Genomic DNA, 25,013 nt, shown 5'->3' on the forward strand with positions numbered 1-25,013 from the left:
AATATTTCTTTCTCTTTCTTTTAAAGTATTATCACATACTAGAACATTCTAGTTCACCACTACTAGAACATTCTACATAGCAAAAATTCCTTCATTACATGCTCAGCATTAGCTTCAGGCCAAATAATTTTTTGATACTTTACTTTGCAGAGAGGGCAGGCTTATGCAGCTACTGGCAGACCTGATGAATGTGGAGAAAATTGCTTCCCATGATACCAATGTCAAATGTTAATCCAGCAAGTACCTGGTACCTGACAGGAGCTAGTTTAAAAAGCTGTGACCATGGTAGCCCAGCCAGCAGGACCAGCAGCTTTTCCTTCATTGCCTTGAGTTGCTCTGCATCCAGCAGAAACTGAGTTGTCAGCTTTCTGCAATCTTTACCCTGGATTCAGCTGGGATGGAGCTGGATCCCACAGGCACCAACACCACTGTGTTAACCCAGCCACAACAGCCAGCTCCCAAAACCCCTATGCATTTAAAGGCAATGTGTCTCAGACAAGACTGAGAGGTGTTGTGCAGGGAGCCATCCTTGCCCTTCCCCAAATACCTGACACTAGGAACTTGGTGCATGGCTTAGATCAAGACAGGCAGTGACAAGAAAAGTAGTCTTTTATTTCAATTAATATTTCTTGGCATTAGGCAGATATTAAATAACACTGGAATGCACAAGACTATTAACATATCGACAGCAAAAGGGAGGAGGTGTAGCCAAGTTGAGAACAGCAGTGCCAGTCACGTCACCTCAGGGCACTCAAAAGCCATTTAACGCAGCAACCACCAGAAAGTAGGACTCCACTGAGAAATACAAAATGAGGATGAACTCCTTTCAGGTCTTTTGTTAATACAGTAATACCAGAATGACTGACAGTAAAAATGAACAAATATTTGCATTCAGGAATTAAACAGAGTGAAATATCCACAAACTGCTAGTCATGCATTTCTTTTGGAACAGCAATTTGCTAATGCATAAATATCACAAAAAAACAATCTCCAAGATTTGAATAAATCACAGACGACTAGAAGAAACAAAGCTTGAATTCTATTTTATGCCTTAAATAGATGACCTAAATATTTAAAATTTTACTTCACCATATATATATAATTTATATATATATTAAAAGAAAGTAAAGACCATTAGATAAGTGCAAGCAATTTTCCTCAAAAAGAAAATTGGAACCATGCCCAGGAAAGCTGCTTTTTTTTTTTTTTCCTTTTTTCTTTTTTTTTTTTAACTTTCTACTCCATTCAGTCCACTTTTTTTTTTTTTTCCTTTTTTTCCCCCCCAACATAGTAATTTCTGAAGCAAAATAAATTATCTACCATCTGCTATTTTGGGTAAAAGTCCTACCTAGCGTCTTCTCGGGAACTATGGGAACATCACCTTTCTCACGGACTAAGTGAAGTGGTATCTCGCCAGCCATTGAACTCTCTCGTAGCTGCATGTAAACAAACCTTTCGATTAATGTTTCAAATGTGCAGAGTGAATGGTAACGTTACTGGGAAGCAGAACCGGAGCTGCCGCAGGAGAACTGCACTGGTGTTAGTGGGGGAGCGAGGGCTGGTTCGCTCGGACACACGCACACACACAATCTGGCAACGGGGTCTTATCCGCGAAGTGTGGAGGGATGGTTGAGAAGGCATCCGTTTGCGAGCAAAGCTTGAAGGACACAAGCCGAGGTTCTCTGAGCACACTGTCCGCTTTCATCAGAATTGGCTCGCGCTACTGGGGTCGCACTGTAACAACCGCACGATGGAGGGATCGCTCTTGGCACCTTTGATGAACTCTTCCAGCGACAGTTTACCTGATAGGGAGGACAAGCAAAATGGAAATCGTTTTTTAAGAGTCAGTTGTTCCTGTCACCATTGTTGTAGCAGAGAATCCCTCTTCACGAGGCAACGTAACATCTATTTAATCTACGCAAAGGCATCGAGGGGAATTTAGCGCAATGCACGGCAGCTAAATCCTACTCAAGCCTTTAAGCTCAAATGCATTTTTCTTCTGCAAACCAATCCAGCATAATAATTGCTATTTCTTTATTTTAAAAGACAGTCCCAAATCTAAAAACAACTATTCCAATACCATTTGGCAGCTTTTTGCTCAGAATCAGACTATATGAATAACGTGACACATGAACACAAGGTATGGTACCTAAACACATGTATGCTTTGAAATGATGCTTTTATTACTACAACACTTGAAACCTAAATATTCCAAATATCCCCACTTTGTCCTCTTGTTTCTTGTGACACGTGGGGCTGAGCAGTCATGGCTTCTCCGGCACCTACAAGGTTGGACCAGGGTTTGAGCAACCTGATCTAGTTCAAGATGTCCCTGCTCATTGCAGGGGTGTATGGCTACATGACCTTCAAAGGCCCCTTCCAACCCAAGCTATTCCATGATTCCATGACTTTGCAAGTCACTTGCTGTGCCCTTCTGGGTGTACAGGAACAGGATGGGTTTTGTTTTTTCTTTTTTTACAAGCAAAGCCAGCCCTGGGGCACACCTACTGCTATGTGTTGCTCCTGAGCATTTCTGTTTTATACATCTTTAACTTAGGCTGGAGGAACTGACTTGGATGGACCTTGTAACAGTCTTAGGGTCTGAAAATTGATCTCTGAAGGAGCAACCACCTCAGCGTCCCTTGGTTCCAACAGTCCCATGGAATGTCATAATACAGCAAAGAGGAAATATTCCATCTGGTCCTTCAGATCTCATGGTGGGGTGACCCAGCGCCCTGGCAGGTAGCTAGCACCAATACTCCCCTGCTCCACCATTCAGAACCACGGCAGAAATAGGATGTGGCAATATTAATGAACAAAGAAATTTTCCCTATGAAAAGGAGGCAACAAGCATATGCTGCACCCCAGACACTAGATTGATTACTAGACATGTCTAGATTACTAGCTTGTGCAGTCACCTACCCTACCCTCATACAACACCCTGGGGCTATCCTTACCCACCCCAAACTGCTATGCTCAAGACAGGGTCCACACACAAACATCTTGCACTTGGGAGCTGCCTGCTGCCACTTTTGGCCACATGCACCCAAAGAGAGAGAGGTACCAGCTCGCTGTGCCCGTTTGGACCAGCCCCAGGATGCTACCAGCCTGTTGTGGGGATGGAAGAGGAATGACCCTGGTGGCCAGCACCGAAAACAGGTTGAACAGGGAGGAACTCCTCTCCCAAGTAACACGACATAGGGCAAGAGAAAATGGCCTCAAGTTGCACCAAGGAAGGTTTAGACTGGCTATTAGGAAAAATTTCTTCCCCAAAAGGGTTGTCAAGCATTGGAACAGACTGCCCAGGGCATTTAAAAAATGTGTAGATGTGGCACTTAGGGACATAGCTCTGTGATTGCATGAATGAGCAGGCCTTCCTCTTAGAGAAATTACAGAAGCTTAAAAACCCATGGCACACTAATTTCTGGCTTTTAAGCTAATGTTCCCAAACCAAGTGTTTTTAACAAAAGCAGAGGTCTCCTAATTATCAGGATATTTACTGGTTTGCCCTTTGCCTTGTATTACTTAAAAGCAAAGCCCAAATCAAAATCTGTTTGCAATGCCCAACAGTCAGATGGGGAAGAAACATTTTCAGCCATCAGACACACATGTGCAGATGTTATTCCTTGGCACTGCATGGATTGCAGAGCTGATAATTTACTGGGAATAGGATGATTTTATTTCAGCAACAAAGTGCAACAGATGGAGGATGCATTTATATGGCAGATTTTGGGACCACTACTCTGTTACACATCTGCACGCATTGCTACTTTCCGCAGACCAAAAATATTTTAATCATGTTATTTTAGGGCCCTCCACATGTTAAGCCAGGGGATGAAGTGCTAGTTTTGATGAAGTCAAAGGTAAAATACTTGAGGACTTCAGCAAGGCCAGGAACTTGCCCTGGGGACTGCAGCAGCAGACACCAAAATGCAGCCATAAAATCCTCTTAAATAAAACCCTTTATGTACATAAAATGGTATTTTTTCAGGTCTCCATATCTCAGTGCTAGAATCAAGTCTTTGCTCTCACTGAGCACATCAATAGGACGCAGCTCCTGACTGATGTGGGCAGCTGCCACCTCAGCCTCTGACAGGGTAATTCCCAGGCAAAAGCTCCACCTCAGCTGGGAATAGAGGAAACATGTCATCAGGCTGATGAGAAGAAGAAATTGATCATTTTTTGCCTGTATTTTTCAAACCCAAGGAAATGAGCCAACACAGGTGGAGAGGTTGTGATGTGAACACTGTCAGATAATTTATCAAGGAGCTCCACAACCTGGCTTGGGAGCTGCTACATCTCCCTGATGCTCATAGTGCAACAGAGGTGTGTGACCATGTGTTTATACATGCTATAAACACACACAGAAAATAAGTGTTATGGATCTGGGGAATTTTTGCTTTCAGGTGCCCAACCACATTCAGAACTCGTTACTGATGACAAACCCAGAAGTGCAACCCTATCAAGGGCAGTGGGAACAAAATCTTGTGCCAGGTTTGTGCCATGCCCAGAGAAAATAACCCAAAGACATGGGGATTTCAGAGGAGCCTTTGCAGAAGGGGATTCACCTATCAGCCCCCCAGCAGGAGAATTCACCCTCTGTTCACTGCTCACTTATTGATCCTATTTATCATGGACCAGAGATGCTTAACAAGGCCAGGCAGAGACCAGAGGCACCAGTGGGGACATTACTACCCTTTCTCTGCTCTCCTGAAATTCTGCCATCTACCAAGGCTGGGCTAGAAAACCTTTATTTCCAGAGCTTAGGAAGGGGTGCCAGTGGCAATCCTACCGTCATTGTTTGTGTCCATCTGTCTGAAGATCTTGTCTGTTCGCTTCTCAGGAGTGGATTCATCCTCTGGCATTTTCATTACTGACGAAACCATTTTGTAAATTGCCTGAGTATTAAAAAAAAGTTAAAAAAAAGAGATATAAGAAAAACATAACCCAAATGATAAAGCATGGGACAGAGGAAAAGAATTTAAGCCTGTAGCAACAAAAAAAGACAGCTGACCCAGGCAGACAGCTGCAGGACTTTATAAACCAAAATGAATGGGAATTTCTGACTGCAGCTTTTTATTTATTTTTCTTTCCTGTATTCATTTGTGCTTCAAAAGAAGAGCTGGGTCAGTTTAACTGAAAGTCAGAGACTAGATTAATGTATGAGCAGGACTGAGCTGAAATAGAGGAGACAATGGTGCAGCAGGGCTAAGCCAGTGCCTCTTTGTCTGCCTCTCACCCTCCACCCAGTTGTATGTATGCATGTGGGGTGCTACATGGATTACGGTGAATATGAATATACAGCAATAGGGGTTGTTTGCCTTTGGGGATGGGTAAGGAAATGCTTCTCCTGACTTACAAGAACATGAATAATGATAAGACTTCTTTAGAGTGTCTGCAGTCCTAGACTTCCACCTAAATTATCCCATCCCAGCCATGAGTACCAGTGTTAGGGCACTGGCTGATTCACGACTCCCTTGCACTGCACAGGACACACATCTCAGCTGCACCGTGGGTGACAAGCAGCCACTGCCGAGGCCAAACCCCTGCCAGCACATAAGGTAGGGGCACAGGGGACTGTGCTGCCTGCCCCCACTACAGCCTGTGGTATACAGGTCCTCTCCCTTTGGGACACAAAGGCATGCTACAGCCTTTCATCCGGAGTTCACATTGACTCAGATTTGAAGATTCAAAGCATTAATTCTGAGATTAATCAGGTCAACAGAATTTGCATTTAGGGTTTTTGATCCTGTGAACATCACGCTAAGAAACCCCCAGGAGAGCTGCAGAATTTTGGCTGCAGGCCAGCTGCACAAGTGCCCTGTTCATATCTCAGGCCTCTCTTCATTTGCATCTTGTAGGTCCCATCATGGGTCCTATAAGACCATGGGCTCAGGAACCTCCCTGGGGCAGGAGTGACCCAGCTCAGCACATTCCTCATCTCCAGCTCCAGCTGTCTCATGGTGAAGAGGTTACATCACCACAAAGAAGATGTCCAATAGAGATAATGCTCACCTGCACTATTTCTAGCATTTCCCCACGGCTGATGTACCCGTTGCCATCCAGGTCGTACATACTGAACGCCCACTTCAGCTTCTGCTCCAGCTTGCCCCGGGAGGTGACACTCAGGGCGATGATGAATTCCCTGAAGTCGATCGTCCCGTCGCCGTTAGTGTCAAAGGTGCGGAAGACGTGCTCCGCAAACTTCGACGCGTCGCCATAGGGAAAAAAATTTGCATATATTTTTTTAAACTCTTCTACAGTCAAATGGCCCGTGGGGCAATCTTTTAGGAAGCCCTTGTACCACTCCTGCAGCTCGTGGTCTGTGAACTCGGTGTTCTCACGCAGATCCTGGAGCACCTCGGGGCGCAGCTTGCTGTTCTGCTTCCCCATCCTCTTCTGGGTCTGGGTTCAGCAGCTGCAAAGCAAGAGAAAAATCTGCCTGAGCTCCAGCCACACTAGGCAGAGGGGGCTGGGGAGAGGTAGAACCCTGCTAGAAACAGAGGGTCCCCCTGGGGCAAGGGGGAAAGAGGAGAAAAAGGATGCTATAAATCACCAGGAAAAGACCTCATTTAATTTGGCTCCCTTTCCTCTCCTCTAGGCTCTCTCAGTGACTAATATGCTGTGGAGGGGAAATAGTTCAGGAGGAAGTATTTGGGCAATATTCATTCTTATTATTAATCCTTATTATATGGTAAACAATAAAGCTCAGTATTTTAGTTCTGTGCTGCAATCCCACTCCTCCATCACACGGCTTGCAGTGCCCAGCTCTGGATTCCTACACAGGCCGATCTGCTGCAATGACTGGGCGGGAGCGGGCAGGGACAGCAGCAGTGATGAAAAGACAAATCCATCTATTCAAAAGTGAAAGTAAATGCAGCTGAACAAGAAGCAAGAAGGGCAGGTGGCTCTGTGCCCGTCATGTTTGCATTGTCCAGATGCTCTTTGAAACCCTTTGGCTTATACAGCTTCTCCTCCCTCCCCACATCCCTTGCCCTACAGCAGTGGGAGCTTGGTCCTGTATGGTGGACCTTGGTTGGTGCTCCTTGTGGCACCTGAGGGTCACAGGAGGGTGCAGCAAGGGTAAGCTCATGCTCAGCAGCAGCACCCCAAAAGGCTTCTCCCTCTTCTTCTCAGACGTGGAGGCAGCATGAGCAGATGGATCACTGCTACAGCAGCACCAGTACAAGGGATTTCATCCTTTCCAGCCCGCCCAGAAAATCAGAAAATAAGGCTTTTTAAAGCAAAATGTTTGGCAAAGCAACTCTTTTCAGGTTTACTTGGGTTTATACTTTTAGAGAAGCTTTTTCAGTAGGTTCAATATTCCCTCACCAGGGCCAAAGCACATTTAAATCCAGAATTTCATCAGGATATCACGAGAGGGCTGGGTCTGTCCTCTCTCTTGACAATGCCCATGTTGTGCCACACAAGGTGAGACTGCCCAGCAATAGGAGAGATCCTTTAGCAAAATGAAAGATGTTCATTCTGCACTTAGGCAACAACAGGGAAAAAACAAAACCTTGGTAATTTCTTACTTTTATCCCTTGCAGTCTTTCATGGCTACCTAGCAATATAAACTATGCTGCTGAGCTAGAGGTTGAGCTTCATGTCCTTCCTTATATTCAAGAAGTTTATTCACAAGTGTGCACAAACCCCTGTGACTGGTTTGCATAAATGATGTTTCTCTGCACAGGCTGTTGTGCCTGTTGGGTTTGCTCAGAGCCAATGCAGAAGACAGGTTAGTCATAGGCCAACACTGCAGACTACCTGGAAAGTGCAAGAGCTGGGCTGCAAAGCATGCAGAAACCAGGAAAAACAGGGGCTAAGCACTTCCCAGAGAGTAAAAATTCCAAGCGTGCATAAGAACCCAAAAAAATTTAAAATGCTAAAGGTCAGCAAAAAATAAGCTGCTCTACAGCAGAATGTAAGCTTGTTTTATTTGTATTCCATTTAGTCTGTGCACTGCCTCAGCAATGTAAAAAATCCACATCCTGCTCTGTGGCTTAATGCTCAGAGACAAACAGCTGCTCGTTAGTTCCGTGCATTAACGGACAACTGTGTTATCATTAGCACTTCTGTTTTCCAGAAAAGCTGCCAATACTTCAACTCCAAAGTTTTTTTTTTTCCATTATATTGCAGAGTTTTCTCCATATACCTGACATGCCTCTGCTTGCTCCCAACCTGCAGAGATGTTACAGCTCCTGGTCCCTGCCATTATCACCCCTAGGAGAGCATCATGCTGCCCTCCAGTTAAACCACTAACTCTCAGCTACTGCCACTGCCTTTCCATCTTCAAATCTTCTCTGCTCCAGATAGTCATCCTTGCAGTGCCGAGGGCAGAAAACACAATATTCCAGTCTGCTGAAGTCAAATTGCAGAAAAGAGCAGCTTGGAGCAAATAATGGATCAGATGTGATCCATTTCTTTAAAGAGCAGAAATTGTAATAGTATGTTCCTCTCCTTGAGTGAGGAGGTGTCTGCAGTTTCCAGCCTTCAGTGAGCCCCTCCACTTCATGATTCTCAGGTGCTTTGTAACAACTAGTGTCTGGAAGAGTAGTCCCTGCCTCACCAACCAGTGCCTCAGAATTCCCTGGGAGAGGGGCAGGAGGAACAGCAGAGCCCACTTAACACATAAGCAGAAATTGCCTCAGCTTTATTGACTCTCAGGGTTAAGGACTGAAAAACTTTCAACTGGTAGCTAAAAGAGGTTTTAATCTTTCCCTATTCCTGTAATATCTTTATCATTCCTGTTCCCTTAAAAAATAGACACCCCTAGACAGCAGAGAGGTAAGGTAATAATTCTAGATTAATAGAATAAATAAATAAATCTAGAACTAGATGTCACTACTTCTCCTAGATACATCTTGTTATTTGAAGAGATGCTCATTAAATATCAGCTTCAAAACCTCTATATTCAAGCAATCTTTGCATTCAAAAGATTACAGGCCCTTTCAACCCTTCCTCCTCTTTCACATCACTTTATATCAGAAGATGTGCAATGCTCTGAACACAACCTTTTTTTTGCATATGAGCTTTCTGAAAGGCTTCATAACGTGTTCAGCCCAAATGCAATCCTGCAGTTGTAACCAATTTCATGTGAATAATTAAATAACCAACATTAACATTAATTTATTAAAGCCCATCTAAAAAAACCAGCTTTGATGTAAATTGTGTTGCAGGTAGCTCCTTCAAAATGAAATGCCTAAATATCTCATTAATCATGACAGCAACCCCTGCTGCTGGCATCCAACTGACATTTCATTCGATTGCTATAAAATGCTTTCATCAAATCACTTTCCAGAGGCTCAGCAGCTGATTTAGCCACAAGACCACTCAGAGGATGGCTGCTAATGGAAATCACAGGGAGGGATGCTCTGGTCAGTCCTGTGATTAGGGCTGTGTTTTGTTGCTTTTTTTTAACAAGCCTTTACCAGCTAAATCACTTATTGCAGTGGGTGTAGAAAGCAAAGCAGAAGAGACATCCTTGCACCCAACATTGCCCTGGGCAGTTAGCAGAGACCTTACTCCAGCACAGCTTGCCTTTCCCTCAATTCCCATCACACCAAGGAGACATCCTTGCACCCAACATTGCCCTGGGCAGTTAGCAGAGACCTTACTCCAGCACAGCTTACCTTTCCCTCAATTCCCATCACACCAAGGTGAAATCCAGGGAAGAGATACCACATACACTGCAGCAAGGTCTGTCCCTGCTTTCCTTGATGAGCAAAAGCCCTCAGAGCATCTGGCTCTATCACAAGAAAAACAATCGAAGGAATGCCCTTGAGGTGATCAGACAAGGAGCATCTTGGTTGTCTAAATGCAGAGCTGAGGCCTTAGCAAGTCAATCACTGCTCATCAAAGAGACCCCGGGCCATGTAAGGCTTAAACAGGGGGAAATGCAGATGCACTTTTGTTCCAGTTTCACACCAAAATTTTTGTTAAAATTATGTAGTGCCTGTTCTAATTCTAATTAATTCTAGCCAGGCTCAAAACCAAGCTGCCAGAGAACTCCCACCTGAATGTAAACTCTGTCCTTCTAGGCTTACAAAAAATCAGCAATAATCTCATAGCAAAAGCCTAACAATGAGCAAAAAGGTCTTTTACTGAGGCCTAGACACACACTGGTGTCCTGGTTTCAGCTGGGGCAGTGTTCATTTTCTTCCTAGTAGCTGGCACAGGGCTGTGTTTTGGATTTGAGAATGAAAATAATGTTGATAGCACGCTGAAGTTTTAGTTGTTGCTGAGCTGTGCTCACCCCAAATCAAAGACTCTTGCAGTTTCCTGTGCTCTGCCAGTGAGAAGGTACACAAGAAATTTGGAGGGAGCACAGCCAGGACAGGTGCCCTGAACTGAACAAGGGGACACTCCATGCTGTCATGGTCAGAATATAACTTGGGGGGGATTGTCAGGGCAGGGGGCTGATCACTGCTCAGGGATGCAATGGGCACTGGGCAGCAGGTGATGAGCAATTGTACTGTGCATCCTTTGTTTCTCTTGGATGTTACCTCTCTCTCTCTTTTTATTATCTCCCTTTTCACTACAATTGTTATCATACTTATTATAATAATATTTTCTTTTATTTCAGTAATTTAACTGTTCTTATCTCAACCCACAGATTTACCTTTCCCCCCCAATTCTCATCCTCATCCCACTGCGGGCTGGGGTTAAACCACAAGATTGGACTGTGCAGCACAGGGTGAGTAACTGTAGCAAAGTCTGAAACAGCTAAAGTAGCAATTCTGTGTTTTAACCAACAGATGGACTGGCTGTCAGCTTCTACACACTAAAGTACTTGAAATACTTGTAACAAAGCTCAGGGCATCCCACTTTCACAAGAGCTCTCTGTCAACCACCAGTCACAGCCGGTAGAAGTGTGCTTTGACCATGTAACCCAGAAAGTCAGAGACCAAACCAGGTTTTTACTGCAAAGCTTGTGAAAGCAAAACTGCCTTGAAATGAGCTCATCATGGGATCCTCTCAGTGAATCAGTTACAGCTGCAAAAGGAAGAATAACTCCTTAGATATGTATTTCCTTGTGCAAACCCCCTTGGATACTAATTTAGTGCTAATAAAAAGAGGAAAATTGATGAAATGCCTGTCTATAGGACAGAGGTGCTTTCCAGCTGAGAAAGGCAGTGCACAGAGAAACAGAACAAATACTCTTCATATTATCTGAGCTATCTGCTTTGCAGGGGGGAAGTGTAGCACCGTTTCTCTTGCAGTGCTCACTTATAAAGCAGAATAAGTGTGTCAAATCTGTTATAGTCATGAAGCTGCTCCATGACTGCAGGAACCCAAAGAAAATTAACAGCATAAGCCAGGCAGCAAACATTGCTCTGGGTTGGTCTGAAATGCAAGAACCATTTCAACAGGGGTAGAATATTTTTTTATTGAAATACCTAAAGCACCAGATCTGTCACTGAGGCTCTATCTTTAAAAGTTTGATATTTGTATTAAAAACTAAAACAAAGCAAAAAAACAACAACAAAAACCCCACCCAAACAAATAAGCAAACAAAACCCCAAACAAAAGCCCCACAAACAAACAACAAACCAAACCAAACAAAACACCACAAAAAACTCCCCACAGGCAGCCCAAAGGCAAGCCTGAGCCACTGAAGATCTGTGTTGGCACAGCTCAGGAGCACGCCCTTGAGAGTACATTTCCTGCACGGGTAGCAGCAACAGCTCCCACCAGCTCAGCCACACACAGAGGTGTTCAGGAAGCCTCCAGCTCCCGCGGGCCAGGCTGTAAGAGGGAGATGGGCTCCCACACACCCCAGCTAGTGACAAATGTTTGGGTAAAAAATGATCATGCAGCAACAGGCTGCAGAACAGCATTATAACAACATCCTCTGGACCCTGCTTTGCCAAGGGCTGCTCAGGGGTTCTGATCTGAGCAGGGGATGGGGGGAAATGCGCAGTTACATGGGCTGGGACAGATAATGAACTCCAGAGTGAAGAGCAGATTTTGTTACATGTTTTAATGTCAGTATCCTAAGCAACGAGCGTTGCAACAGACAAGGCACAGGATATACAAATACGTTGCTATAGATATCTGGTCCTGCCTGGTAAACTCGTGTGAACTTCTTTCCTGCCCTGCGGCAAAAGCCGACACCCACATACCAGCCACTGCTGCACCTGTCGCATTTTCCCAGGCTGCAGACATGGGCCCAAAAGTAACACCTTTTGATAAAGTCTGAATTGCAAAAAGGAGTATCATCACCTCTTGAAAAGCTAATAATTTAGCAGTGAGATAAAAGAAATACCTTAATCAATAATGCCGCAAAAAATTCAAAGCCTGCAGGGTTTGAGATGCAAAAGACTCCTGTCAAGTGGGGCTGAAGCTGCTTCTGTTGCTGACTTCAGGGAAACAGAAAGAAAAACGAAACCTGACAAGTGAAGAAAAAACCAGTCTAAATAAATAAATGGTCTTTTTAAATTTTTCACTTTCAGTGACTAAATCTGTTTTTATTTATATAAGAAACATTGCTTATTTGCAACTTACTTTCAAGTTCAATCATTTTCAGAAGTTTATTAAAAACAGTGGGTGAAGGACCACTCAATGTACCACCCACATTTCAGTTTCAGAAATCTCAGTAACAATTCACATATGCTCATTGAATGTCCTTCGAAAGGTAGAGTGAATTGGTAAAGAGACCTCGAGCCACCTCACTGTCTAAGTTTATCCATAAACACATACCCAGGAACTATATGGTCTTGAAAACCTGATTCCATGTCTGGGATGAAAATCCATTATAAATAGCCACCTACCCCTCACCTTGCCAAAGAACGATATAATTACAAATACTCCAACCCTGCAAACAGCTATGTGAGACAAAGGCTGGCACAGTCATTTCACAGAGTCAGCTGCAAAGGCTGAAACAGAATAAATTCGCTTACAGGTGTCTGGGTTGCTGCCATCTATTGAAGTCACCTTATTCAGGATTATATTCCTGATTTACAGGGAAAAATCAGTTAGTCACCGACATGGAGCATCAGTATACATTAACCTGAGAACAATTTTACATTCAGATCACAAGTGTGTGGGGAAGAGGCTCTTGCAGATCCCTGTGGCAGGATCTTCCCAGATGCTGGAGACACTGCAAAGAGCGTGGGGATGCTGACACTTGCTGCACCCATTGCTGCCCACTGTGCCCACCAACACTGACCCCCACCAGCAGAGGAGAGCTTGCCATGGATGGTTACAAGCTACTGAAAAGAAGCCAAAGAATCACAAACTACCCCCAAACATCCATGAGTTGTTGCTAGTGAGTAATAAGTGAGACCCATGTCAGGACCAGAAATGTGGCAGCTCTTTGGGGAGCTCTCCATGATGTTCTCCATCTCAGGGAGGAGAGCTTATTACTGTAAAGGGCAAATATTCCCAATGCAGTAAGAAAAGCACAGAAATATTTCAAGTAAATTAGGAAATTGGGTTAATTTGGGTGGGAGCAGTTTGGGCAGTAATGCAGCCTGTGATTGCAGACAGGAAAAGAAAATCATGAGTGGATTTTCCTCATCTCCTCCCTTTGTCCTTTCTTTTTAAACAAAACCAAGGGAGAAGCAGCCAGTCCTATTTTTTTCAGATGCTGTGCAAAGTTGGCAAGGCTTAAAAAAATTACAGTTTGTTTACACAATATTGCAGATCAAGGAAAACATGTCTGCACAATGTCTTAGTGCACAAGGTCTTTTTCTGAGAAGGCTGGGTTGCATGAGGAAAAACCCACGTCATGTTCACTGAATGTAGTATTGTATTACATAATTTTTAATAAAACTCATTGAGTGCTGGCCTGCAGTACAGGGGAAGGTTCCTGATGGGAACTGGGAAATCAGAGAGAACACTTTTAGAAAAAGAGAAGAAAAGTGACAAAAATTAGCACAAGGCACTGTGTTGTTAATATAATTAAAACCACAGAAGTAGCATAGTTGGGCTGTTTTGTCATTAGATTTTAGAAGTTTCCTATGATGCATTTATTTAATCGATGAAGGTAAATCACAGAAAAATTCTCTACAGAATAATCACAGCCCTGAGAGAAAGGAATCCAGATTAAATTTCAGAATGATTAGTCAAACTCTGGCAGTAAGAAGAGCCAGCCAATGGCACCTGAGCTAATTCCACAGCATCAGAGCCACTCCTGTGGAGAAGATGGAGAGTCTGGGGACAAGGACACTGGCTAACTAGACAATGACAGATGATACCCAGCTCTCAGGCATGGTCTGCAAGACCATCCTCGCTGCTAATGATACCTAAATAAAAAAACAAGGAAAAGATCTGACATCCTTTCCTTCCCCAGCAGCAGGTACTGTGCTGAGATACGGGGCTTGGAGGAATCAAGGGGATTTCAGGGTAGCTACTTTGAAAAAGAGCAGGGAAGAGAGTTGGGTTTGCTTTCAAAGAGTGAAAAGAAACATTTTTATTTAACTAAAAAAGTTTTCTTTAGCAGGTGTATCTTTAGTGAAAATGATGCCTTGAGAGGCTCCCTGAACAGAAGCTAGACAGTGTTAAAGGAATAAAGTAGGTACTTATTTAAAAGGCCTTTGAAGGATACACCCTGGGCAGTACAAGAGCCCAGCTGAGGCTACACCCAAGATGGACTCCAAGTCACAAGTTTTTACACTTTTATAAGTTTTGGTCCATTTACATACTGGGTTTAATTGTCCAATTACAGCTTCAGGTTATGAAGTCCCATCCTCCCAGTTTGCTCTCTTCAATTTGCTGTTGTTTGTACTTTTTGGGCCTGAAGCTGCAATGGTATCCTTGGTTCTTGGCTGGAAAAGGATTGTTTTGTCTAACTAAACTGTGAAGAAAACTTGCTAACATTTTATATGAAGTTCAGAGTTACACCCCAATGTAGAACAGAATCGAGAAAATATGAAAGCTAAAACTTAAGGCATCAAAAATATGCTACAAAATGTGGCTTTGGAGATATGCCAACTAGCTAGCTCTAACAAAATTTCAACATAAACTAAAAGTATTAAGATATACTGGAGGGAAAAAAATCAACCAAAAGAGAAAGATTCTTTGTTACCAACATGTTCAACCTCCAAATTCACAGCTATGGCTAACAATTTTTACTACTAATACACAGGTTGGTTTTGTTCCAAAAATATGACATCTAATATATATGCAACCATTCATTTTATTAATCTAGGTTTCTAAAGCACCTTTTTTTTTTTAATTGATCATCACTTCAAAATAGCATAAAAGCTACTAGTTAAATTCCTTGTAAAAATACTAAAACAAATTTTTTCTCAAAACAGTATTTTATTTCCCCTTCAGTGGTAAATAATAGTAATCAAATTGTTTCACAGCTTTATTTTTCTATTTATTTATTTTATCTATTGTTGAATGAGAAAAACACTGAAGTTTCAAATCTAATAGCAAACCTAGAGTATAACTTTCCTGGATTTTTCTCCTTACAGAGATGTGAATTAAAAGCTGAGAGTGAAATAACTACATGAGAACAGCATCCCACTCATAAGGAAGGAACCTGGTTCTGCTGGATGCAGCAATTCAAGGAGCAGAAGACCAAATCTGCTGGTAGGAATCAGCCCGAGCTCTAGAATAGCTAAGGATATTACTCAAGTTGGTGCATGCGACTGTACCAATCTCACAGGGATTTTTCAAAATTAATTTTTAGAACCAGGGAGCCAAAATTACAGTGACTACTATCCTGTGCAGGAAAGCCATGGACCCTGGACAAAGTGTCACACCAGGAATATGATGCAAGGTTTGTGTTCAGGTCATTTTCAGGGCAGCCTTTGTGCCTTGAGAACACAATGGCAGGCACCTTGTGTTGGATTATAGCAACATTTATGGTGGGATGTGGACACCCAGCTGTCCTGCACTGTCCTGCTGTCCTCCCTGCATGGCAAGGACTGCCCATGCCAAGGCACACCCAGGCTGGCGGCTCCCCACAGGCAACCACCTACAAGGGCACTCGTGGGTGTTTGCCCAAGGCAGTGCCTTGACGGTGTGAACTCCAGACCAAATGATCACAGGGATGAGCACTGGTGGGCCCTTTTGACCAGCAGTGATATGACCCAAACACAGTGGGCCCTTTTGACCAGCAGTGATATGACAGACCATCTCTCTGGCCATGCATGATGCTCAGGGATCTAATAACACCTTCTCTCAGCTCTCACTTCAGCTTTCATCATTAAAAATGGGAGAGTTTTCTCCAGAAAACAGCAAACCATATGATTTTGTGACTAGTTCCTCTAAAATCCCTACAAAAATGGGCACCATCCCTTCACTGAGCTGTCAGAGAGCACTGACTGGACTCTCCCAGCTGTCAATACCAAAGCAAGAGGAGGCTGGTGCAGCAGCATGGCAGGACACCTCCAGTCCCAGCCCACACATTTAGTAGCTGCAACTTCCATTAATCCTGAACACTCAAGAGTTTGATTTGCTCTTAAGTGCATTCACTATAAATTATGCAGAAGAACAATACGACTGTCTGTCTCCAAGAAAGAGAGTGCTCCACATCAGAGGAGAAAGAAGAGATGTTGGTAATTTTAGGGGCACCAAGAACAGCCCTATGAAAATCCTTTCTCTCTTCTGGCATTTCTGTGTAGCATTTAACACTTCAATGCAAATCATCTTGGAAGCAAATCATGCAATCTGCACTCAAGACATCACTTTTCTCATTAACCTCCACCACAGGGCTCCATCCCCAGCAATACCCACACCAAATGTGTTTTTCTGAGCACTGTGGGTGAGGGCTGCCTGGAGCTGAGCCTTTGTTAGCAGGCTGGGTAAGAAACAAATGGAAAATCAAATCATGCTGAATTTTATATTTATATCTAATTGATGCCAGTAGTGGCCAAATGGGTGTATTTTCTTCCCTAACTGGGTATAGTAACAGGAAGGAGGTGTGATAGTTTTGAAGCAGGAAGCATCCCAATAGGCGTGGGATGAGAAGAGCTGACCTGCACCTGAGACCACATGTGGGGCACATCCTGTCCCACCGCCTTGGTGCCGCATTGGTGAAGGTCTTGATTGCAAAAACAGGAAACGTGTCTTCTCTCAACAGTGATGCTGAAGATGGACTTTCATGTTCACATGAGGAGAAGGGGATGAGGGAGAAAATCTGCTCCTGATATCCCCTTAAAATTGCTCTCTCAGGTGGAAGGATCTTCATGAACTTCATTTTAGCAAATGCAAAAAGAGTGCCTAATCTGTAAGGTTGTAGCATATCAGGCCATGGACAGATAAGCTTTCCTGGGTATGGCCACAGCAGGTGGTCAGGATACTGACCACAGCCATTTTGTAACCTCTTAATTTATCACTCTGGACTCTGAAAAGACCTAAGATACACCTGGTACCAACTACTAGTCTGCTCCACTTCTAATGGGACTAAAAAAATCCTACTAAACCAAATTCTGCATCTTTTGCAAACCAAGATCCACACTAGATCCACACCAGGCTGGCATTTTTAGCTTGGTTTTTTTGTTGTTGTTGGTTTTTTGGTTTTTGTTTTTTTTTTTTTTTTTCCCTTCCCCAAGGATAACATTATCTATTTCCCTGAAAGCTTTCAGCAACTTTTCTGCAGGAGGAGAAGGTATCCTGTGAGAGAAACCATGTCAACAAGATCTTTCCGTAAATGCAACGTTTGCGTAAGATCAACACAATAATTTATCATTTATTTTTTCCTCTTGAAAGGAACAGGAAAAAAGTGTTTAAAGGCTGTGGCAGTGGTTAAAAGGAGGGCTCTGATGGTGGAGGATGGTGCAGGAATCGAAAGTTTCTGAAGTGATGCCTTCTCCTGGGGGGTGCACACACATCTTTCAGCACACAATAGCAAGTTCTCTTCGCCTTCAAACCTGCTAACAGCTCTTTGTTGGCACTACATATGTTAAAAAAGGGAAGGCCGGCAAATGTACCACCCTCAGGGTCAGAGGAGTCAGTTCTACAACTGATAGAGATGTTTGGAGTCACACTGGCATTGGGGGAGAGATTCCTGCCAGAGGAAGATGAAGTTTTATTTGCTCAGCTGAAGCGAGTCTGGACCATGGAAGAACCAGGTACATCCTCCAACTGACACTCTCCCCTGACTGAGGTTGTCATTCAGACTCTTCTTACCCCCCTGCAAAAACAGGCATGATCCTGCTGCTGGACTTCTCTGAGATAAACACAGCATAACAGAAATAATCCCACATTTCCCCACCCCTGCTCTGAAGAGAGTAAGCAGTAGTACATTAAAAGCATTTTAGGTTCTTGCATTCTTGTGGTTAACATTAATTTTTTAGCTTCTTGACCCTCTATTGCAGAGATCATGACTTGTCAGACCTATTTTGAGACCTTCTTTAAGTTTCACAACTAAAAGTCAGTAACAAGAATCAAACAGCCTCCCAAAGGAAGGTTGACCCTCATATTTCCTCTGCAGCTGACATTTCCAGCTGCAGGAGGATGGTGGGGCAGAGTAGACAGATGGGTATTTATACATGCCATAGCTCAGGACAGAGCTCTTCAGCATTTGGTGCCCAAACTGTGTTTTAGAAAAGGAGAGGAGCTGCAGCTAAGGATGACCCTGCTGAACAATAGCACACAGCTCTGGCTGCGTGCTGGTTTTTGGAGCGATTCCAAGCAGGGTGGGACTGTAAGAAAGTGGACAAAAGCTTTGGATAGAGATCTACAGGGAGGAAGCGCTTCCTACTTCCTCCACAGAAAGGACCAGGGCTTTAAATAAACCTCCTCCTGAGCTCTGCTGAAAGAAAGTCCTGTCTGACTGGGACCCAGCTGAAGGTTGATGGGGCTCTCCTAGGGAACTCTGCTGCTCTGCTGGAGTTTCCAGCGTGCTGGTGGGAAGGGGGGAGGGCTGCCCACAATCCCATTGTGACTGGCATCAACTAGACAAAAAAGCCTGTAAAACCTCTGACAGGGCTTTCAGCTCTGCCACCAAAGGTACAGAGCCAGACTTGCCCATCAAGCACATCTTTTGAAGTAAAAGGTATATCAAAGTGTACATTTACACTTTGTAAAGCCATTCCAACATCATGCCATTTCTCAGACCCATTTACTCTTTAGCCCTTTCTTGTGTGGCCTATGAGGCTGCAGCAGCATGCTTATACTGATGGACAGAGACATTCAATCTGTTCCATCCCCCTCAGCTCCTTTCCACCTTCCCCACCTCTGCAGCTACATGGGATCTTCCAGCCTTGCCTCTCTCCTTCCTCTCATATGGTCCCACACACAGACCATAAACACGGGAGTCAGGATTGGGAGCAATACTGATGAGAAAATGACTGGCACTTACAAAAAACCATCCCCCTCCTAACAAACACCAGTGGAATATTTACTTTGCTTGGATGTAACAGAATCAGACCCTAAATATAATAATACATACTTGCAAACCATCCAGATCTTTCCTCTGTACAGTACCACATCAGTTAGCTTATCCATTCATTTTAGGGTACATACTAGTTGTAATAACCCCAATCTTCCCTGTTCTCCATCCTGAGCATCAGCCCACAGCAAGAAGCCTATTTGTTGTTTTTCAACCTGTCCTTAGTCTGCTAGAGCATCCATTGATTATAACCCAAAAGAAGACTTGTGCTGTGCCAAAATTGCTAAAATTTACATCTCGGACATTTTCAGTGGTGTGGAAGATTTAATAATAGAAAATAAGAGAGAGAAGGAAGGAAACCACAGGTCTGAAAAATATGAGGCTAGACAGATTAAGAAGCAATGTGGGGAAAAATATACTCCAAAATATATTCTCACAACAAAAACAAAGCTACAGGCAGGTCAGAAAGAACTGAGTTGTGCATACATTTCTGCTACAGTAAGAAATGGCTTTGCCATTTCTTCAATGGGATTCATGGGATCGAATAAGCAAATTTACTATTCCTGGAGGAAAACAATTATTTCATTAATGTGTTTGCACAAAGCAATTACCCAGCAGTTTGGAACAGTCATCTGTGATATTGACCTGCCGAGACAGCCATTGAAATTGTACTTGGTCCAAATTTGGGAGAGAAAGTTCTCAACTGCCGTCCTGCTTTACAAAGGAGCAAAAGAGTCAAAACTACTTCTTGTAGCAATTATCTGCTAGGCTCTGGGTTCACTGGACAGCAAACTGCTCTCAATAAATGTACTGTTCTTATAAAATTCCTGGATTTTCCCTGCTAATTCACAACCCATGGCAATCTGACTAGCACTCTGCTGTGGGGGGCGGCATTACTGTTGGGCTGAAATAAGACAAAGTGCAGTAAGAAGCAGCCCATGCCAACACCAAATTTGCAGCCAAGAGTGAGAGAAGCAGAACTGCTCAACTGCCAGCCCTGGAAAGGCATATCCACCACTGGCATGCACTGAAGCAAAGATGTTGATTGCCACTATTCCTGCAAATTCAACTCAGCTATTATAGAAATATATATATTTCTCTATTTCTTGTTATTTCCAAGCTGTCCTAATGTCCTACTAGCTTTTGTTACTCAGCTTTGTCCTAATGGCTTCTGTACAGACCTATGTCAGAGTGGATGTAGCTTAATATACTTTAATGCAGTCAATGCTCATTATTTCCAGTATTCCTGAAGACAAGCTGCTCCTCTCAGTAAAACTATGTTCAGGCCCTGATATGGCAGATATAGTGTCAGTCACTGGCTTTCTTCCTGAGCTTTATCCCAAAAGCCAGCCAGGCTTTGCTCCCACCACTCCAGTCAAGGCCTTATTCCTCTACTGGCTCAAAAATCAGCTTCTAACTTCACCTCAAATATATTCAGTGCTGGTAACCACATTTGCTCTGGTCCCAACACTGTCTTCTCTGGAACTTCCCCTCTGCTGCACGCAGGGATAGAGAGCCATCACTCCCACATCAGCCTTGGCTTTCCTAGTTTACCTGAGCAGGTTCTTCTTGCCTCCTCTCAGACACAAAGTGTCCTGTCCCCGTGTCACAGAAATCCTCCCCTGCACTTTGTGCAGTGACAGCCTCCTGACCCCTGGCACCGCACGCACCATCTCAACACCAAGTTTCCTTATCTGCACTGGGAATGCTTCCAAGAAGGGGATTTGCCTTTTGACCTTAGTGCCTTGGGTCAATCTGTGTTCAGCTCTGCCTGGGCTCTCCTCCACACTTCCAGGGAGCAGCTTCTTCCCTGTTCAGGGGCAGACTACCCCCGTGTTTCATGCCTTTTCTGTTCCTGCCATCCAAAGGGGTGCCCTGCTCTCTCAGAATGACATCCTGATCTTTTTCCAAGCTGATGGCAAATGGCAGTGTCATGGCACCAGATACGTGATCTGATCCCTGAATGTGGAGCTTCAAAACCCATCTGCTGACAAGGTCTAATGGATGAGATGTAAAGCTCAGAGGAAAAACAATGCCAAGATGTAAGTGATCCAGCACATTACTGGAACATCTCCACATGTAAAACCTAGTAGTGAGAGTCATACAAGGATTTTTCCAGTTTCTTCTCTAGCTCTCAGTGACAGGTGAATGAGGAGGACCACTTTTATCACTCATCCAGTGCATGAACAGGGAATAATAGCCTATTTGTTTTAAAAACAAAATAGTAGGGCTGGACAAAGCCAACCAAAGAACCAAATGTAACCACACCCTCAACTAGGGGAGACCACAATCACTCTCTATTTGCTATTCAGGATCTGTGTATTACACACATATATTTCTATTTTATTCAAAATAAACAGGTTTTTTTCCTCATAAAGGGTGAGACTCAGATCTGGCACATCTGAGGAACAGCTGAAACAAGCAGAAAGTCCATCAGGCAGTTTGATCTGAAAATACAGTAAAGAAATCCCCCCTCACTAAGCAGTGAAAAGGTGACTGAAAATACCCCTGAATGCTTCAAGCAGGCTGCAGGCCTCTTGGAGTGTGAGGAGTTTCAGGATCCACTGTAGGGGCAGCAGAAACAGTTCAGCAAATATTCATGCACACTTACAGATCCACGGTGTTTGTAGTCAATGAGAGATTTGCTGCTGAGAAAAGCACTTTTTTCCCTTTTTAAAGAAATTTTACATCGAAAGAAATGTGTCTTTGCTGCTCTAACCCATGGGTGGGCCAACAGGGATCTAGCACAACTCTTCCCCTAGCTCCAAGCAGCATTTGTACTAGAGCAACACAACATGATCTGCAAACCAGAAAGTCCCTCTGGACTGGATCACTGTGCAAGCCAATGGATGGGGAGAAACTGTGCAAAAATACCCCAAGTTTGCCAGAGCTTCAGGCTATGCCATAATGGCATTTGGATGTACACTGGGGCATGCAGGCATCTTTGCCAGGCACAGCTCTGCTCAGCTGGGCACTCACTCTGATGGCCCAACACTGCTGATATGTGACTCATTAAAAATGTCTCAGCATGCCACTGAAGAAAATTTGTGTGTGCATAAAACCCCCCATATTGACTTTTCCAATGGAAAGTGCTTCTCCACCATGTGCTTTTTTCAGCAGGGAGGAAGCTGCAGCAGCACTTTCCTCAAGGCTGCACCACGAGCTCACAGGGGCTGCTGGGAGCACCTCAGGAAAAGCTCACAGAGCTCCTGAAAAACAGCACCACTCTCTGCCCACAAATAACCCCACTAAAACACATCCAATTTCTTGATGATGCTGATACTCCCAGGATTTCCAAGCCTGCAGCTTTCCAGGAGAAATCCATGGAAATGTATGCACACACTCCAGACCATGCTACATTTGATACGAGTAGCCCAGTTTCAAGCATCCACGCAAGCAGTGGGAACTCCCATTTTTTCACTAAGAGCACATCCAAGGCTAGTACAAGTTAAAATTAACTAGTGGCAAAGCCTACTGCTCCAGCTCTTCAAGGGGGAACACCTGCCAGTGACTGCCCCAAAACAAAAGCACAATGCTGAAGAGCTCCTGCTGCAATGCAGAGAAGTGGCAGCTGAGATCTTGCTTCTGCTGTGCCAGGCACTATGTACTGGGCCAAATAGAGCCTGTTGCTGTGCCAAAAAGTGGGTAATTCAAGCTGAAAGGCAGCTGATAGGGCTTCCCTGCTTTGCCAAGCAGCTGGCTGCAGAAACACATTTTGCAGCAGCAAACATCACCCTGCACTGATGAGGTGGAGAGTCCTTTCAAGTCGGTCCTTAGCAGGTCTAAAGGTGGGCTAAAGATAGAGGAGCTGCCTGATAAATGGCAATGCTTGGCAAGCAAAAAAAAAAAAAAAAAAAAAAGTTATGGTCCTTTTTCCTATACTGCCTCCCAGTCCATTAAATATCACTACATTTACCATGACTGAAAATATTAGAGGTCTCATGTCTTAAACTTGAAGAACAGTTTTTCCACTCAGAGGAATTTTGCTTACCTTCATCAAGCAGTAGTGCCAACAGTTGTTAAAGTACAGTATAAATATTAGTCCTTGCCAGTAAACAGATGCAAATTTTGGCACCAGATCAGACTGAAATAATCACATAATCACAGAATGGTTTGAGTCAGAAGGGACCTTTAAAGATCATCCAGTTCAACCCCCTGCCATCGTCAGGGACAGCTTACGCCAGAACAGGTTGCTCAAAGCCCCATCCAACCTGGCTGTGAGTACTTCAGGACATGGGGCATCCACAACTCTGGGCAACCTGTTCCAGGTTGTCACCACCCTCACATTAAATTTGTTCCTTATGTCCAATCTAAACTTACCCTCTTTCAGTCTAAAACCATTGCTCCTTGTCCTGTCACTACAGGCCCCTGAAAATACCCCACCTTTCTCCATGTTTTTTTATAAGCCCTTTCATATTGAAAGATTGCAATGAGGTCTCCTTGGACCCTTCTCCAGGCTGAACAACTCCAACTCTCTCTGCCTTTCCTCATAGGAGATGAGCTCCATCCCCCTGACCATCTTCATGACCCTCCTCTGGACTCACAGCAACAAGTCCATGCCCCTGCCAGGTTCCTGAGCTGGACACAGTGCTCCAGGTGAGGTCCCACCAAAGTAGAGGGTCAGGAACACCTTTCTCATACCTGTCAACACCTCACATGGAAAAGCCCAGCTAGGGAATACCAACACAGATTGAGCAAACCTGCCCGACAGACTGAAGAATATATGCAATATATTCTTCAATAGTTAGAAACTGGGCCACAATAGTTAGAAACTCCATTTCCATGCTTTATTTATTCCTATTTAACAAATTAAAACCCTAAGTGCCAAACTGAAGGTTCAGTGACAACTCATACTAAACAAATTAGCCACTCAGATCATTAAAGCACTCGAGAGATGCTTTGCTTCCTTCTGTGTATGCTCTACTAATCTCCACACTTCCCTCAGTCCGATAAAGCAATTAAAAAAATCCATTTCACTTTCAGTTTCTGACCAGAGAAAGCACTACAGGTTCACAGGCTACCAGGATTTTTTTGTAATGAAAAATGTTATTCTCCATATACTTTCAGTAAATAATCCCAGTGAATTTAGGCATGAAACAGATCCCCAAAACAAAATAGGCAAGAATGTAAACTTGGTGCCTCTGCCTCAAAACACTTCCAGCCTCACCTAAGGCGTGACTCGGCTGTAAAGCAATTTATTGGAGCAGAGAGGCTGAGTGATGCAGGAGTGCTGCAGGCATGGCAAGCAGGGCAGGGAGTGCAGTACCTCAGGCAGTTATGCAAGCAGGGAAGCACGGGGTGAAAGGACAGCAGGGCTCTGCGGGACAGCCAGCCTCGCAAAGCCCATAAGGAGCTTTGGCAGCGCCCGGCTGCCCTGCCGCCAGGCAGGTGACAGCAGCCAGCCTGCAGTGCCCTGGCAGCAGAGCCCAGCCCAGAGCCACAGCCACAGGTGACAGCAGCCAGCCTGCAGTGCCCTGGCAGCAGAGCCCAGCCCAGAGCCACAGCCACAGGTGACAGCAGCCAGCCTGCAGTGCCCTGGCAGCAGAGCCCAGCCCAGAGCCACAGCCACAGGTGACAGCAGCCAGCCTGCAGTGCCCTGGCAGCAGAGCCCAGCCCAGAGCCACAGCCACAGGTGACAGCAGCCAGCCTGCAGTGCCCTGGCAGCAGAGCCCAGCCCAGAGCCACAGCCACAGACAAAGGTGCTTCACTGCTGGCCTTTGTG

General features: G+C 44.3%; 1 protein-coding gene across 6 annotated transcripts in view; it reads right to left on the minus strand.

Annotated features, from left to right (window-relative positions):
- Window positions 1–591: 591 nt before the first annotated feature.
- The window catches only part of HPCAL1 (hippocalcin like 1), an 81,462-nt gene continuing 57,040 nt past the window's right edge, over window positions 592–25,013 (minus strand). For 5 of the 6 annotated variants that reach the window (XM_071440904.1, XM_071440929.1, XM_071440937.1 and 2 more), the window contains 3 exons: window positions 6,016–6,418; window positions 4,793–4,898; window positions 592–1,802 (listed from right to left, as the gene is read on the minus strand). In XM_071440904.1, the coding sequence (XP_071297005.1) occupies window positions 1,705–1,802; window positions 4,793–4,898; window positions 6,016–6,393 (582 nt within the window). In that variant the 5' untranslated portion in view covers window positions 6,394–6,418 and the 3' untranslated portion in view covers window positions 592–1,704. Of the gene's footprint in view, window positions 1,803–4,792; window positions 4,899–6,015; window positions 6,419–12,268; window positions 12,392–25,013 lie in introns of all 6 variants that reach the window. The other variant, XM_071440921.1, reaches the window with a different exon arrangement.

This window comes from Agelaius tricolor, unplaced genomic scaffold, assembly GCF_023055355.1.
Source record: "Agelaius tricolor isolate 1412-34295 unplaced genomic scaffold, bAgeTri1.0.p SCAF_1, whole genome shotgun sequence".
Taxonomy (NCBI): Eukaryota; Metazoa; Chordata; class Aves; order Passeriformes; family Icteridae; genus Agelaius; species Agelaius tricolor.